This window comes from Haliotis rubra, unplaced genomic scaffold (genome assembly GCF_003918875.1).
Source record: "Haliotis rubra isolate DU_JTF1 unplaced genomic scaffold, ASM391887v1 Scf561, whole genome shotgun sequence".
Lineage (NCBI taxonomy): Eukaryota > Metazoa > Mollusca > Gastropoda > Lepetellida > Haliotidae > Haliotis > Haliotis rubra.
The window spans coordinates 170544-188182 of NW_025767259.1; the positions used below are offsets into that span (position 1 = coordinate 170544).

General features: G+C 40.0%; 1 protein-coding gene across 1 annotated transcript in view; it reads right to left on the minus strand.

Annotated features, from left to right (window-relative positions):
• Window positions 1–17639, minus strand: part of LOC124254062 — a 239774-nt gene that overhangs the window by 41925 nt on the left and 180210 nt on the right. The window contains exon 9 of the mRNA XM_046687914.1: window positions 1529–1763. Within this exon, the coding sequence (XP_046543870.1) occupies window positions 1529–1763 (235 nt within the window). The remainder of the gene's footprint in view (window positions 1–1528; window positions 1764–17639) is intronic.

Here is a 17639-nt window from a genome sequence, read left to right on the forward strand (position 1 = left end):
TGTTTGGATTTTTTTAAGCAAGTCGATTAGACATCCTAAGTTTTCTGAAGCATCAGTTTGGTTAGGCAAAAGTTTGGATGTGATCTTGATATTTTTCCTGTCTGGCGAATCCAATATTGTGACATAGTTACCCATTCTGAATGAAAGTTGCTTCATTATTGATCTCCTCTGCGTTGGGACAGCAGTAGCAATGAGCGCTATATTTGCTTGAGGGCACAGTGATCGGGATTCTCCGATCTTGGAAAACCACTTCCTGAATGGTTCATCTCCAGTGGTCTTCTCACCCCTATTAAGAAATAAATGGAACATCCATAAATACACAATTTCATTGTATTTTACAAGATTAAATTTCACTAATACTTGTGACATCATCCTATGAATAGTTTGAGTGTAATTTTAAGTAGGTTAATGTCATTGTAACTCTCCATTCCTTAAAAACAATATGCTTCAGCTCCATTTTTTTATGGAATGGACATTTACGTAATGTATGGTGAAATGTATTATTTTGCCATTTTAATTAGTGATCATTTCACAGGCCTAAAATTTGTAAATTGGTAATGTTTGCTACTTGTTTCATTGTTATTATGCTCCTGAATTCTGCTATATGCTTCACTATCAAATTACATTAGCATAGATCAGTAATATAAAAATCATTCAGAAAAGTATTATATTTCATATTATATTTTAAGCGTATTTACAATTTACTTTTATTTTTAAATGAAAAGTGAGTAAGATTTCAGTGATTCAAAATATTTAAGGTAACATCAAATTATATTTACTTTAAATTCAATAGAATTAAACCCAATTTTTTAACAACAATTAGCAATTCCTTTATGAATCGATTTACTAAATATTTGCAAAATACGTACCACTGCAGAACGGTGTGTGCTTCGTCAACTACAATCGTACTCAGGCTTGCTTGATAAACCTCATTTTGAAGCATAAATCTCCATCGTTTGTCACCAACAAGCAGCTCAGGACTTCCAAAAACAAAATCGAAATATCCCTGCTCAAGTAAGTCATGATCCTTGGCATTTTTGCCAATGTACGTTGCCGTGAGCCCCAATGAAGTCAGCTTGCAACATTGTTCATCCATAATAGAAACGAGAGGGCAAATGATAGCGATTATCATTTTGGCTTCACTTATACATGGGAGAATCTCATAAGTTAGAGACTTGCCACTACCAGTTCAAGTCCAAACAAAAACATCTTGTCGGTTGATTCCAGCACTCTCTATTGCTAGTTTCTGATTTTCAGTTAAACATGAAATACCGAATCTATCCTTTTTCGCAAGTTGATGAACTAACTCCATATTGGATCTAGCTCGATGCAACACGTGTTCTGATTGGATAGAAAGAAGGGAGATAATTTGTGTTGCATTTTTTTGCAGCTAGGGGGATTTTAGGAGGACCGGGAAATATGGCCGTATCAGAACAGAGGTTCGTAGGAAGATATGACAAGTGACCTCTGTGGGAAAAGAATGCCAGCATTAATGATGAGAGGCCAAGAGGAATCATAAGATACTCACATTGCTCCATCACAGAACTGAACTTGAAGGTTACTGCCATCTATACCAGTGATAACACCTGGAAGGTAAGTCAGAGCCTCATAATCTCTGAGTGCCAGTATCCTCTCACCAAGTGCTAGTTTGTGTCTTCGAGTGAAAGCCCCAAACATGTGCACCGGACTCTGCATACTGTTGGTTCCATCACACCATTCTACCCTGTATTTTGGTTTTGCAGGAACCTTTTCAATAACTGTGCCTACAGCAGAGAAAGTATAAGTCAACTTTGTTCATATTTTGCACAATTACTTTTGAATCTATCTAATCTGATGAATTATCTCTGTAAAATGTATATATCATTGTGTCTGTCATAGGCACAAGAAATGCTTCTGTTTTTTAAGTATCATCAACAATGATATTACTTCTTTAAATACTACCTTTAACACTTGATTAGCCTTTTTCCTGAAACTTGTTTCTGATACACATATTTATTTGAATGAGAAATTATGAAATCTACCGCTTTGTGCTGTCTTCCCCAAGCGCTACCCGAAGGAGTTGTCTCCCCTTACAAATGCGGGGAAACTTCATATTTTATTATAGAGTACCGTTTTGGGGGAAGGATGGGCGGGCCTGAGGTGAGAGATAGTTTTCCCGAATTATCATAAGGCTCTCTACCACCTGATTAGCCGAATTCCATATACACCCGGACTAGCATCGGAAGACAACCATTCTACTCACAAATCTAGATGTTTACTAATAAGACAAATGGACCTGGGTTTGATCATTATGACAACACACCAGAACATTGGTGATGTCTGTTTTCTGGCTTTTCCTGGTATCTCTTCTCAAACAAACATGTTAGGCCTGATGCAGAAGCATGTTCTCTCAATCATAGAGGTAAAATTCCCCAGAGGAAAGCAAGGCAGTAAGGATAGACTGGGGAACATCTATTGACCCTAACTTGAGCAGCCTCACAAGTCTGGGTCACATCTCTCAGGTATAATCACTGGTAGAGAACTTAGTTACAGTGAGAGTGGAGTCTTTGTGATTTTAGCATCAGCAAGGGAAGGGTAAGGTACGATAAATGGCCTGTATACTTACAAAATCAACATTACAGGAGAGTTGAATTCACGTTTACTTACATTAGGTTTCCATCAGTAACAAGTAAATATATACTTGGCATCATTAATCAAGGGTCAAGCTATTGGTAACACTATTTCTTAAAAGTTGTAAAATCTTCATTTTTGTTTGAAATATACACAACTGAATGTTATACAAACTTTCTTAACAGTATGGAAACACATATCAGGCCGTTAAAATGTCATTATTACGTTCTTTAACTCATTAAGGCCGAGAGACGCATATATGGGGCAAATTAATCAGCTCCTCACAGCGAGTGACGTGTTTATGGGGCAAGTAATTAGCAGTTTCTCACAGCGAGAGCCACATACAGTCGTCAACAGAAAGCACCTCTTATTCAGCGAGAGACGCACATGTGTGTTGTACTTTTAAAAATCGCACTGTACATATTATTTCAACCAATTTAGCAGTACTGAGCAAATGTTAGCTTTTTCTTACAAGCAATCCCACCTTTAGTATGAATCAGAAGAAGTATTTAAAGTGTTTTGATAACAATTGCTAATCATTATCATAGGCTTGTAGAGCGTTTAGCAAATGAACGCATGTCGTCGAGAAAGGGGATTATGATGTTTTTACAGAGGTAAGTGCCTGGTCCTCTTCCTTGGGAATGGATACTAAAATACTTCATTATGCACCTTGATTGAATTAGATGTAATGGTTTAGAGGTTACTAAAAATTATATTTCCTTCAACTACCTAATAAATAGGAAACAATATACGAAATTTCAAGGACATACAAAGAATTCAAACACAATAGAATAGTTTGAATTTACTTTTTAGGCATCATTACGTTGTCATGTTTCATATACTGAAACATAATGTATAAACACAAGTAATTATACATCCAAGCTCAAATAGATTAAACATAATTGAACTTACTAATTTGAAGTTTACTGAATTGTAACTAGTTGTTTTCCATAATCTAAAGTTCGTAATGTTACCTAAGCGAATATAAAGTGATAAGTCACACCTTTGCCTCGAATACATATATACATGCCAGTGTTATTACAACAATGAAATGTTTTACTACGTTTGTTACAAAAGACAGTAAGTTGGTAATTCAAAACATTGTCACACATGGACAGAAGTAATATCATAAGTTATTACATGTAAGCCATACAAAGGTATTTCAAGCATTTTTGTTCAAGCTGTTGAAAGTTTCATGTTGATTTGAATTGTCAGTTTTCTATGCAATTTACATGAGCATTCTGTAAAACGTTTGTATTTGATCTGTGTAATTATCCAATCTGGTGCAATTATCACGTGTATCAATCAACTCAGTCTCTATTGATCCATCGTCAATAAAAGCTGGATAGTATATCAGTAACGGTATCGATACACATGCGTATAATCATTCACGCAGATTACAGTAATGAGATAATTGAACGCCTCTTTCGACCTTGAAATAACAGCCTCCGGTAGAATGCATATGTAGTTACGTCCTTGTTGAAAGGTTTGTCCCGTGACAAGTGTAAAATAAACAGATGCGCTGTTATATCATTGGACATCTTGCTTTATGGAGTCACACCCCTCTCTTTGATGTGTATACATGCATGCACATCTGTAATCTTATGAACCTCGTTTGCATTCAGTAAAGATATAGGCACGCCCACCTTCATAAATATTGGGGTGGGGTGTCAACTGCTAAGTTTATACACTATAATAATTCAGTATAGTGTCACCTCGTGAATTCTGTAATCGTGTGTACTCTAGTTTGGATAGTCATTAAGTATCAAGGTGAAGATTATATTTACATGTACAGCAAACCATTATGTTTTATGTACTAGTTGTGTGCATAAAATGTATATGAAAATAAATACTACCTCTACTCAGTGGTTGGATTTCAATCGCTTTGTTTTACTTATCGAAAAACACTAAAATGAGGACAAATAAACTTCGCCAAAGTGACTATCTACTCCTATTTGTCTTATGTGTATATTTCATACATCGTTACCAGTGTCTATGTTTACAATACACAAACTGTTACATGATAGCTTGAGTTGATAAAGCCGAAACCCAGCATATCGACTGGTCAAGGATATAGCCAATAACTAATCTCTATCCAAGCTGCTGAGTGACCAAACGTGCTCTTCAGAAATTTCGCCCACGCCCGTCACCTTCCTTTCCTCTGTGACAGGTATCTCATGATACGATTGATTGGTGATAACATATGACCAGCCACTATACTGAACAGTTGAGATACCAGTTTATGTTTACAATACACAAACTGTTACATGATAGCTTGAGTTGATCTCCCATATCGATGGTCAAGGATATAGCCAATAACCAATCTCTATCCAAGCTGATGAGTGACCATATGACCAGCCCCCATCACCTACATCTGAACATTGTTGAGATAACATATGACCAGCCACTACATTGAACAGTTGAGATACTTCTATTCGGAAGAAATTTGATGACGCCTATCAATGTGACTCTTTGTTTTATGTCTATGCAAGGAATATGTAGTATACATTTTGTATATGTATGTTTGTATGGTCACGTATGTTTTCTGCATTAAATCTGTATGAAATAAAGTGCAATGCTATGAATGTGCTTTGTGCTAGTCACAGACTAGCGTTATAGTACTTTCATTAAAATAATTCGTAAACACTAGAAATGTATCGGCAAAAACCGCTATTTTAAATTGAATATGATAAAGTATGTAAGTAAATTCTTCTTTACAGTATGTCATTGTCATAGATGTTTTGTAAATTTAAACCTCACACAATGATATAAGAGAGAGAATTGTTAACGCGTGTCTCATCTGTTACATACAAAGAATACATGTGTATGCATACTGTGATAAAATATAAATGTACAAGCCGACAAAAGGTCTACAAGAGAAACTTGCAATAAAATTACATAAAGCTTGCAATACACGACATGTATTCACACCTGATTTCTTTCAACATATATCTTTACGACACAATTAAACAATCAGGACTTGTTTGTACGACTAGACAGTTTCCTGTGATCCCCGAAACCTGCCAGGGAAATCAGGTGTGACTAGCACTAATTAGTCTCGGCACAGAGTGGGCAATCAGCAAGGGCTTCCAGGTGTTGAGTAGTGATGGGGCTCTCGGGCTTAATGAGTTAACGTCTGATACATTCTGATACAAATGGCAAGGTATTTACCTTGAGTACTGTAATTGAGGGTCCCTTGGACTCATACTCTTAATTTTCAGTGTGTCAAGGACTACAAAATGGGGGTTCAGACACTTAAATATTATCATTAATAATAATTATAGTATAATGAGTAAGAGGCGACTAACAGGATCAGGTGGTCAGGCTCGCTGACTTGGTTGACACATGTCATCGGTTCCCAATTGTGCAGATCGATGCTCATGCTGTTGATCACTGGATTGTCTGGTCCAGACTCGATTGTTTACAGACCGCCTCCATATAGCTGGAATATTGCTGAGTGTGGCGTAAACCTAAATTCACTCACTCACTCCTGGTTATTGAACTTATTATCTAAGACCGCTACTTGGCTTAGTAAAAAACTTGTGGGCGTTATTCATCTCAGTTGCCAGCCTGTTGTACGTAGCTGCTAAGGAATTTTTAACCAAATAGTACATAAACAAATTGCGATCCTGCTTACCACAAGCGCGTTTTTCTGATAGATATGTTGTTGATATTTCATTATGACTGTTGGTGGTGCAGCTGATGACTAAGCACCTCTCTATGATTGTGCCCGTATGTGTTGACAGTGTCAGTACCCGGACGTTGACGCCTGGGTTCATGCATAGTTTTTGGTCGCTCGTAGCAATGACAATTTCGTTATTATAACCTACGAGCAATTAACTATTCCGAAAACATAGTCTACTTTCGACCTAGCATTCTCTAACTCATCCTGATATCTCTTGAAGGCACTCGGTAAATCTAGCAGAGATGAAATAGAATCCTCAACGTTCGAAATAAACTGTTTCTGCGCATTGAAAGCCATCCCCTGACCTACAATATTTGTAAGTGTTTGTACTTTAGTGCAGGGGCTTGTGTAATTCCGTTGGAATTGAATGTTAATTTTTTGGAACCAACACTAATTGTAATCACTGTTGAGTATGGATTCAGGAAAAACATGGTTCCATTTTTTCTGTTTGCTATAAGTGTCATTGTAGGGTGATTGAATATGAGTTCCCAAAATTGCTTGCGGACACCATTTCGAGAAAAACATGTTTTCATAAATGTATCACAACATAGTCAGGAACAATTACATGTATTGTTAGTAATTATTAGTAAAACTTACCTCTGGATTATGGTTGCCTTATTCCTGTGGATTCCACAGACACATACAGAATGGAAATGAATTTTTTTTAACTAAGTCATAGCTATCCTTAGTGGTATGCTTAAAAGAGTTATGCAGTTATCTCCCTTGGCTGTGACGTCACAACATAGTTGTTGAAAATCTCTCATGATTTTTCTGAAGAAAAACTAACATCTTCTGCATCTCCTCGTGGGGAGGTTTGCGCTTGAGGATTGCATAATCCAGAGGTAAGATTACAAATAATTACTAACAATACATAAATTGTTACAATTATAATAAACATTCCCTCTGGATTATGGTTTCAAATCACACATAAGGAAGAAGGGTTTATGCAGATGATGAATACAGCAATACCACTGGTATCCGTTATAGTCTATGACATAACAATTAGGATAACTATGACTTCCGTGATGAAATGTAATTATATGGATTACCTAGATCATTCCCTGGATATTCTAGTATTCAATTACCTTTGGGAAGGATCATACTCATGAGGGAGAAATATTTGGTGTTTGGCGAAGACTCTTCCTGTTTCCGATCCAAGACCTCATATCCTGTTCTGTAATAGTCGTTTGACCCTCCTGATTCTCATTTTAACCGGTTTCTGTGATGTCTCTTCCTGTTTGATGCGTTACTTCCGGTTCATGACGTCACTTCCGGTAAGTGATTTCAAGTCTTCTCATAGATTATTTAACTGGAGTAATAAACTGCAGCGGATATAATAATTCCATTTACTGGTGATAAATATTAGTAGATAAGGTTCTTCAAAGATCCTCATCCTTCCGTTTACTGTTAACCTGTTTCCTCCCTCACAGTCCAAAACAGTGAACCACTGCTGAGTTTGGATATATCTGCACCCCCACCCCCCTCTTCTTTTTCCCCCTCAAGGGAAAAAACAGGTGGAGGAGAGGATGGAATGACGTTTCTCAAAAGCAAATTGGTGTAGGGATTAGATACTTTCCACCGGCATGCAGCAACAATCTGATCTATGGAAATTGACCCCCAAGCTGCAAGTGACGACATCCAGGCCCTGGTCACATGCAGGGAAAACTATTGTTCACTAAGTTGGGGTCACAGTCCTGGTAAACAAAAGTGATGGTCCTCCTAAGCCAAGACGATATAATATGCAATCAAGATCTCCAAATCAACAATTGTCTTGCATGAGATAAAAAGACAGCGGCAAATACGTCTGATATTGAGAGTACGCTGGAGATATCATCTAAGAGCTCGAATAGGTCATAGGACTCTAGTTCTGTCTGATCTAGAGGCAGAGGTGGGGAATACGTGAATCTGGGATACTCTGTGGATGAGAGACCGCTAACAGATGCCCGATTCTTGGCAAGAAAAAACTGGTAAAGTGCTACATGACAGCTATCCATAGCCTCCTGGAAAGGTGATTGACTAAAGTCTATGGCAAAAAATTCTGGTATTCTGGAACTGGAAGCTGTAGCAATGACAAGGAGAAAAACCACCTGTTAAGGAGAAGAAATGTCAAGGAATTTCCTACATAGGTTTGGAAGACTTCTGGAGGGACTACAGAATGAGACATAAAGCCAACTGGGGGAAGATTGTAGGACTAGGAGCTGAAAAATATAATAATAATTAAATAAATAAATTCGTAACTGGAATGATCTAATCGGCTTGTAGAGCAAGCAGTTAGAACCACTGCTAGTCCTTGTATATCCTAAACAGAAAAGACTGCTGATCTGTAGTCCACCATAGGACTGTGTTTCAGTGTCTTTACGTCCACGAAGATAAAGATAGAAATCCGCTAAGAAATCTGAATTCCCCTCAAAATAAAAAATGGAGGATCGATATCAGAACAATGAAAAATATCCAGAGATTGGTGAAACAATTTCCTCATTGGATTGTTCTGGAAGATTCTTCTCCAGTCAAGAGGCGAGATGGTACTAGTGCTGGGAATGGTCTAACACAAACACTCAAGTGTGATTGGCATCAGAAAACTGCCTGAAAAACGACATCCAAAGAGGAGTGGGCAAGCATCCCTCAAGGGCTGACATGACCACCATGGTATCTTGATTAATTGCCAAATAATCCTCAAAACCTGAGTGAGGAAGCTACCCGATTCCCAAGACAAGGCAACCGCCGTATGAAAAGATATCAATCTAGTATGCATGGGCTAAAACCTAAAACTCCCTTGGACTAGGAGGAACGTGATTTAAATGTGAACGAAAGTTTGGGATACTTTCGAGAACAGATGTGAGAAATCCCTATCAATTTGAAGCACTGGCGAGGAAAAACAACCCCATCTTAACAAGGTTAACATGGGCTTGTCTACCCATACCCCTAGCCAAGGATGCTAAGCCTTCGTATATACAATATTGTGACTGAATTGTCCAGCCTCGTTGTACAGTGAACGCAGACACGAGATCACAGAATAATGTCCCACATGGTGCATAAAATTCTTACAGCGCATCTCCAATGGTGCGTCATATGTCTAAAGAAACGTACCTTCAAAGAAAAGGATATCACTAATCAATGCACCGTTGATTAAACCCATGATTAAACTCATGTCCGCCCGTAACACTCGACAACCTAACAACACGATGTGTACAGCGCCCATTGACAATGTATGAGCTCTCGGCCAATCAGCGTCATTCAGTCCGCAGTAAATACTATTTATCAGCCAATGAAATAATTCGTTATATTGTAGCTTACACAAGGTCTAAGCTGGTTCCCAAGCTGGTTCCCGGCTCCCGCAAACTTACGCCACATTGCGTATATTGCTATAAGCGAGACGGGGCCCAGCTTAACACAAGGTCGCAAAGCATGGCAGAAGTAGGTAGACCAACGGAAGAAGCCATGAGCGTGTTTAGGGAGATGAGGATCATGAAAAAGTAAACGAACAACAGAATACACCTTCCAAGATCCGTCAGAATGCAGAGGGATAATAGGCACTTGTTAGAACAATGAATGTGCCCTATAACACACCTTTTCCAGGTACAAGGCACATGCTCAAGATGTTGACATGTTACCTGTTATTTACCCTGATAACCCAGGCTGCCAAGAGGCGCGAGAAAATTGAATAGCCACATGATTTATCCCACCAGGTACCCATGTACCCTGCTGGTTATATAGAGGCAAATGAATAAACACACTTGCCTGTATTCAGCGACTGGATATCAGTCTTGGTTCCAACCTAACGGTATATCGCCTGTGCCTCCCGTGGAGCGCTCAGCTGACAGTGCATTCTGGCAAGAAAACGCACATGTCATCCCCGTTATCTGATTCATTCACCTGGCCGTCACCTGGTCCGACACATGTGCTACCTGAACTGCCATCGCCTCGTGGGACAGCGGATTGATTTTGAACCCTGGCCTCAAATATAGCCGTGGTGTTGCTAATTCAGTAATAATAATATAATAATAATGAAAGTTACATATCGCGAAATCCAACCACAAAGCGGATGCTCAAACGCTACAAAGTGAGGTTTGAGTTAATAGTACAGTGAAACAGATGCGTTGAAAGATGTGATCTGAATGCAATTAAAACATAGAAACAGTTTATAGCGAGGAACAGACTATTCCACAGTGATGGTGCACAACCACTGAAAGAGTACATAGTACAACATACGTAAATAAGTAAATACTACATACGAGTGAGAAAACATTTTCTGTTTGCACAAACAAAAATATATGAATTGTCATTTTGTGCAAACACAACACAACAAGCAATTCAACACAACAGTTGTTATATAAATAAACATTTATTTGGCACAACTTGGGAGCTGACTGATAACTGCAGAAGGGATGACTGAGAGCTAGGTTGCCGTCGGTTTGGACGAAGAGGTGTGTGGAGTCTGCGGACTCTGATTGCTAAAGTGGGGTCTGCGGACCCGGTTGTAACCTGAGCTCTGGTTTAAAACTTGGGGGATAAGGATCCAGTGTTAAGTGGGTAATTGCCCAAAGCGAATGAATTAATATATTTAAGAAAAGAAAGCCCCCCGTTTAAATATTTAAGAAATGAGAGCCCCCAAGTTGCGAAAATACATACATGAATGTGATAGGAACATGAAGACATGCAAATAATGCAACCGTGAGAAAGATTGCTGCTAAGGCTCAGTCCTTGGGTAGATGCCGTACAAGTGACAACTGTGCATCCCTAATAACATTTTCAGGTGTACGCACATACCGATTGAAACAATCAGAGTGCCATCTGCCGAGTGTCTTTATCAAGTGATCCTCCATGCGTACACTAGCTGCGGACGTGACTGCACCAATACGGAATGAATGTCCTGAATATATTGGAATCGAGTCCTGCATGTCTCATTGTTTGGGCAAGCCATTGGAGCAACACAGTACGTGTGATCGCCTTCCCCACACAGTCTACGAAAAGAGGGTCACTGTTTGAGGCACCCCGAGAGAGTCTTACTTGTTTGAGGCGGTTAAGGTTATCACACGGACAGATGGCAGTGTAGTTAGCGAACAGGGATATGGATTCGTTGTCACAATAGAACACAATCTTTTTAGTTGACCACTTTTTGCCCCACATCACTGCTGCTACCACAATGGGGTTAAGTTCCAGGAGAGCCGTAGATCGACTGTTACTATGGCACAGACGTTGCATGGTGGCTGGCCATGGTGCAGAGAACCATGAACCATTGAAATATCCTCCAAATCCTAACGTAGAGGCATCAGTATACAGTCTCATGTCTGGAGCTGGTGTCGATGACGATTCATGGAAGAATGACACACCGTTCCACTTGCGAAGAAACGTGTTCCACATGTTCATGTCTGCACGACATTCCGCAGATATGGTCACTCTGTGATGCAGTTTTTTCACTGACTTGGAGAGATCAATGAGATATGACACGAATGACCGCCCAGGCACCACAACTTTGCAGGCATAGCACAAATGTCCAATCAAAGATAGTAGCTGTTGTTTGGTGCACTTTCTCTTGTGACTGAATTCTTGAATCATGGTGGATATCCTGGACAGTTTGTCACGGGGGAGCCGGGCTGTCATTGTCACAGAGTTTAGCACTATACCCAAGTACTCCATCTCACAAGCCGGTCCTAGTGTTTTATGTTCAGATAAGGGAACCTGTAGCTTTTTGAAGACATCTCTGAGAGTGTTCATAGTATTGGTAGCTGGATATGTGGGACTATCAATGGTTAGAAAGTCATCAAGTAAATGGAGCATGAAATTGACATTGTAATTGTTTTTTAGAATCCATTCAATAGCTTGTGAGATATGATCAAAGATGCGAGGACTAGATCTACACCCGAACGCGAGACGTTTGAAGAAATAGTACTGATTCACCCATTTGAATCCAAACAGTGGCCAGAAATCAGGATGGATTGGTACTTGTTTAAATACATCTTTGATATCCACCTTGCACATTTGAGCGGCCTTGCCAACATCATTCAATTGTTGTATTGCATCATCTACTGTCACATAGGTTAACGAGCACACATCTTTGTCTATCATGTCATTGATGCTCAAAATTTCACAGTGGTCGTAAGGTGCTGACAAATCGAGGATCAACCTTTTCTTCAGGCTATATTTACCTTCAGCTAGCCCCAGTAGACTAACTCGAAACAGGTCAAAAGGTGAATGTTTAAATGGTCCATCGATATAGCCCCTATCCAGTTCTTGTTGCACTAATGCAGTAACAGTTGTAGGGTCTGGTTGTTCCTACACTCCCAAGTTTTGTCTGGCACTGATGACACGAGGGGATGAAAACCATATAGAAGTCCATTGGTCACATATTCCACAAAGTCTGCATCTGGATGGGAAGCCAGTTCTTCTTGTAACTGGTCTACGTTAAGTGGTGTCAATGATGGTCATTTTTTCTCGTATGACTGCTTCTTGTCATGAGTATGTTTGGTCTTCCGGCAATCGAGCTTACTGTGACCTTTGCCAAAGCAAGAGGCACAAACATGAAGAAAGTTGCACCGGGATCTCATACATCCGTCCTGGTTGAAGTTATTGCAAACTTCTTGCCCTTGGTGTTGTATCCTCTGCCGTCCATATGAATCGGTTGTAGTCGATGAAGGGGTAAAGGTCTTCCTTATGGCTGCCGCTTGAGGCAAGTCACTCTCTTGCCCCAGCACTGATGGGCATGTAGCTGTGTCGTGCTAATGCTGGCACATCGTACACAAGACCTACAGCATAGTCCAGATGTACAGGTCATGTAGATCCTGGTATCGGGGATCCCCCAGTCGAGATGTATCCCCCTCTCAGCTAGTGACGCGACACGAGCAGCAAAGCGTTTGTGGTATTCGTAATGGACGAAACCACCATACAGGTTGGATGTTCATGTTTGTCAAGTTGGGCTCTTCTGTTTGGCCACACTTTGCTGAAAATGTCTTTGTAGATTTTGAAAGATCTAGTAAATTCAGCAAAATTAAGTTTCTCCTGAGTCGGGGATCTGCCTTGACATTCCTACACCCTCCAGTTTCTTCTGAGACTCTATAGTCACCAGCTTCTTGTGTAGGCAGCAGCAGTGATGCTAGGTTAACATATTTCCCCTGGTGTATTTTTCTTCTTGTATGTTCATCAACAAAATTTACATAGGGAAGGGTATCAGATGACACGAACTGCACTGAAGGTGGTGATATGTTATCATCGTTTGACCTACCCCTTGAATTTAATTGCTGTGAGAGGGAAGAAATCAGATCCTTCATTTCCCTCATTACGCCAATCATGTCAGCTGAAGGAGTTGGTGGTGTTGCCCTGGTATCGGATGTCTCCTCAGTGTTCCCGGAAATTCCAGTGTGCGAGGGGGTGTGCTGCGAAGACGGAATGGCCGATGTCAGATTTGCGCCACTGTTATGGGGGAGGGTTACTGGAACCGCCTCTTCATCCCTGCTGATTGCACAGTTCTCCTTATACAGTTGCAACACAGTCTTCCTCCCCCATGTCGAAGGCACACTGACCCAAATAGCTTGTAATCTCTGGTGTAACACAGCTGTAGTCAGGTATGGAGCTTTCCTGGTACTGCGTGCTGCCCCATCCTCATCTCCAACATGGCGGTGCGTGTCAATCCCTTCGTTGGTTGAGGAAGGCGCACTTGAGCTTGCAGCATCTGTTCTACCTCGCCTTGCAGAGCGTCTGGAGGCCATGTCAGCGATAGTTGGCAGCTTCCCATCGACAGTGAGGTATAGTAGCGACAATACCAATCACTTACGGTGCCGGAAAAAGCAGTAGCAAATTTGTAAGTGCTGTTATGTTGCGATCACTATGACTTAGATCAGAAGGAAGTAGAAAGGGGTTGTGGGAAGTAAACAAAGTGTGCGCATGCGCAAGGTATGTAATGGAAACTGCGCATGCTTCCGCTGCTGAGAATACTTGGTAAGGCCAGGTGATATGTAATATTAAGGAGTGACACTTGAATGATTAAAAAAGCGCGCAGAAACATAGTACAACATACGTAAATAAGTAAATACTACATACGAGTGAGAAAACATTTTCTGTTTGCACAAACAAAAATATATGAATTGTCATTTATGATTGATGAACTTAACCGAGTAAATCTGAATCCTAGTATGATTCTACCTGAATCCCTAAAATAATCATCCATCGTATGACCACCATCCATATGACGTCACTTCCAGTCTATTGACATCACTTCCGGTCCAATGACGTCACTTCCTGTTTTATGACGTCACTTCCGGCATATTAATGACGTCACTTCCGGTTAACCCTGATTCGGATTATAATATAAATATCGACCTCAGAGTACTATCCTGAATTTAATCTTCAACCATAGTTGAAAGTTAGAATCTCTATCCAACCGTGTTCTGTTAGATGACACCTTAAACATAAAGACTCTTACCGTGTCATCTTGTCCCACTTTAGGCTGTTCTTTTGTCTGGTATTCCATATTCTTCAACAGTTGCACCAATATCCTCTGTCTCCATCTCACACTTCATCCCTACTTGAAGCTGACACTAATAGGTTGACAGATTCTATACACATCCCTCCCTCCCCCCCTCCCCCTCCCCAGGGGCAGTCAGGCGGAGGCTAGATGCTGAGCCGCTATCAAAGGTCCCAGTGAGTGTAAGCCTTCAATAGTGGGGGCTACATCTCTAAGGTAAAATGTATAAAGGTGTTGGAAGACTTCCACTGACAACTAGCTACTACCTGTTCCAGGGAAACAGATGACCAAGCGGCTAATGATGAAGCTAAAGCTCTGATTTCATGAGGGGAGAATTTGAGATTGACTGACTCCTGACTCTGATCCCTATATGCAAATGAGATAGTCTTTCTGAGCCATGATGAGATGGTATTCTTGGATATCTCCGAATCTAATTTGTTTTGCAGGAAATAAACAATCTGCCTCGATTCCGTCTAAACGATGACGTACACTGTAAATACCAGCGCAGAGCACGAATGGGACACAAAAGTCTAGTCCTGTCTGATCTAGAGGTAGAGGTAGGGAGCCGAGGAATACAGTATATCCTATGTCCCAACGGACCACAAGCCGAAGTCTAAATTCTTGGCTATGAATTCCGGCACAGTTCTAAAAGATATCTGCTTATATCCTTCAGCAAAAATGATGGATTTAAAATCAATAGCATGCAATTCAGACACTCTGGAAGCAGTCGCAAGGGCCATAAGAAAAGCTGTCTTAAAAGTCAAAAACTTTAATGAAGCATCTTGCATAGGTTCATTAGGTGATCTTTGGAGGGACTGGAGAACCAGAGTTAAATCCCACTTTGGGAATATCGTAGGAGACTATATGTCCTTAATTTGAAATGATCTGATAATCTTGTGTAGAGATGGAGCTGAGCCTACAGCAAGACCTTGTACGTCCATGACTGAAGCAATAGCCGAACGATATCCCCCTATAGTGTTATGCTTCAAATACTTATGCTCCCTTAAGAACATAATAAAGTCTGCTATCATCAGGATGGTGACAGGTTCATCCAAATGCTTTGACAAGCGGTTGAACTTGGCTTCATTTCTCAGTTCCATATCCCGAACGGACTTGTCCAATATTGGCTGCTTGTATGTCCGACTTGAATCCAGCCAATAATTCCGATAATGCCGATATATCCAACTGTGAGGAGGGCTTGGATTTTGATTTAGATCGTGATTTAGTCTCTGACTTAATGGACAAAGGCGGAGATTCCAAATTAACTTTTTTAGATCTTTAACATTCAGATGAGGAAGAATTTTTACGTTTCCTGACTAATGTCTGAGATTTCTCCATCAACATCCAGTCATCTTCAGACATCTCTTGACATAAAAGGCAACGATCTGATATAGAACAAGGTATGCCTTTAAAGCAGGAGGCACAAAGAGAATGAGGGTCAATATCCGCCATAAATTTCTGACATTGAAGACATTTGTTTTGAGCCATGTTGTCAATCAATCAAAAAGGGCGGGAAAATTGGAAGTCCTAAATACGGTAGAAAATAGCAATTTCAAATAAATGGGGCAATAAACAATAGACTATTAAGATGGAATGCGATATTACTGACCTATTTAGTGAAGAAAGCAGTGTTGATTGGAAATGAATTTCACCGGACTCACTGCACGTCTTGCGTGTTGACCATACAGAAAAATTATGAAGGGTTCTAGGAGAACAATACAGTGACGTCAAGATCAGGGGGAGATAACTCGGGGTTAAGTTAGGTATACTACTAGGAATAGCTACGACTTAGTGTTTTAAAATCTCACTTGATTTTCTGTATGTATCTGTGTAACCACAGGAACAAGGCTTCCATAATCCAGCGGAAATGTTTACGCTATAATTACCAGTGGTCATGCAACATATAGCGAAGTTGAGTTGACTTTGCCAAAACTGTATGGAGGTTGACAAACCACTCGTAGAACTATTCATCTCTCATTTATTTAAATAGGTAGTTTTCGAAGACAATCTCATCCATAACGACAGTGATAAATGAGTTATGGAAGAAGCACCCGGTGGTAGTCTAGGAGATTTAAATGACGTCAAGACTGTACAAGGTGTTTTTTAAGGTACCCACAATCTCATCCTTACTATGATAACAAGTGAAGAAGGAGTGTGCACATTAGTACAATACCAGATAAAGCAGGTCATTTACTGGTGTGTCGACTGAAGCTCCAACATACTAGTTTACAGTTGGCTGCTGAATTCGAAAACGTGATAAATACCTTAAAATGATGCCGCCAGAATCTACACTTTATATCGAAGTCTTGCTCAAAGATGCACCGATTCTTATGGAAGTCTTGAGGGGGTCACTGGTACCTTGGATAAATAAAATTTCACTCCTAAAGTAAGGCCAGAAATGCTTGGAAAATGCTTTTTGGCAATTATTTGATAATGGTTGATATTTCAGATTAAAAACTCATATATAATCATTCATACCACCTCGACCTAATATGGCATATGAGTAATCATGAAGTACCATTCACTAATCATAATGATTACTCATCGTAACTTTGTTCTCATCTTGTATTTGAGCACACTTCGGTGGGATTTTGCATTCATACGGTAATAAACTGCACAGCGTATGACATCCTTATCAAAGCTATCCAGTTTGTGTTTCCTACCTGGTTTTGTTTTTGACACAACCCCTGAGGTAACTGATTTGTTTACAACTTTGTAAACCTGACTATATGTCAAATTAAGAGCTTTACACATTCTGTAGTAAACTCAGTCATAGCTGACAATAGGTTTCCCCCTTTGTTTCTCAAGCATGAAATACTGATATAAATTTGAAATTAATTGTTCTACAGAGATATCAAGTCACATGTTGCCAGTTCAATGCTCATA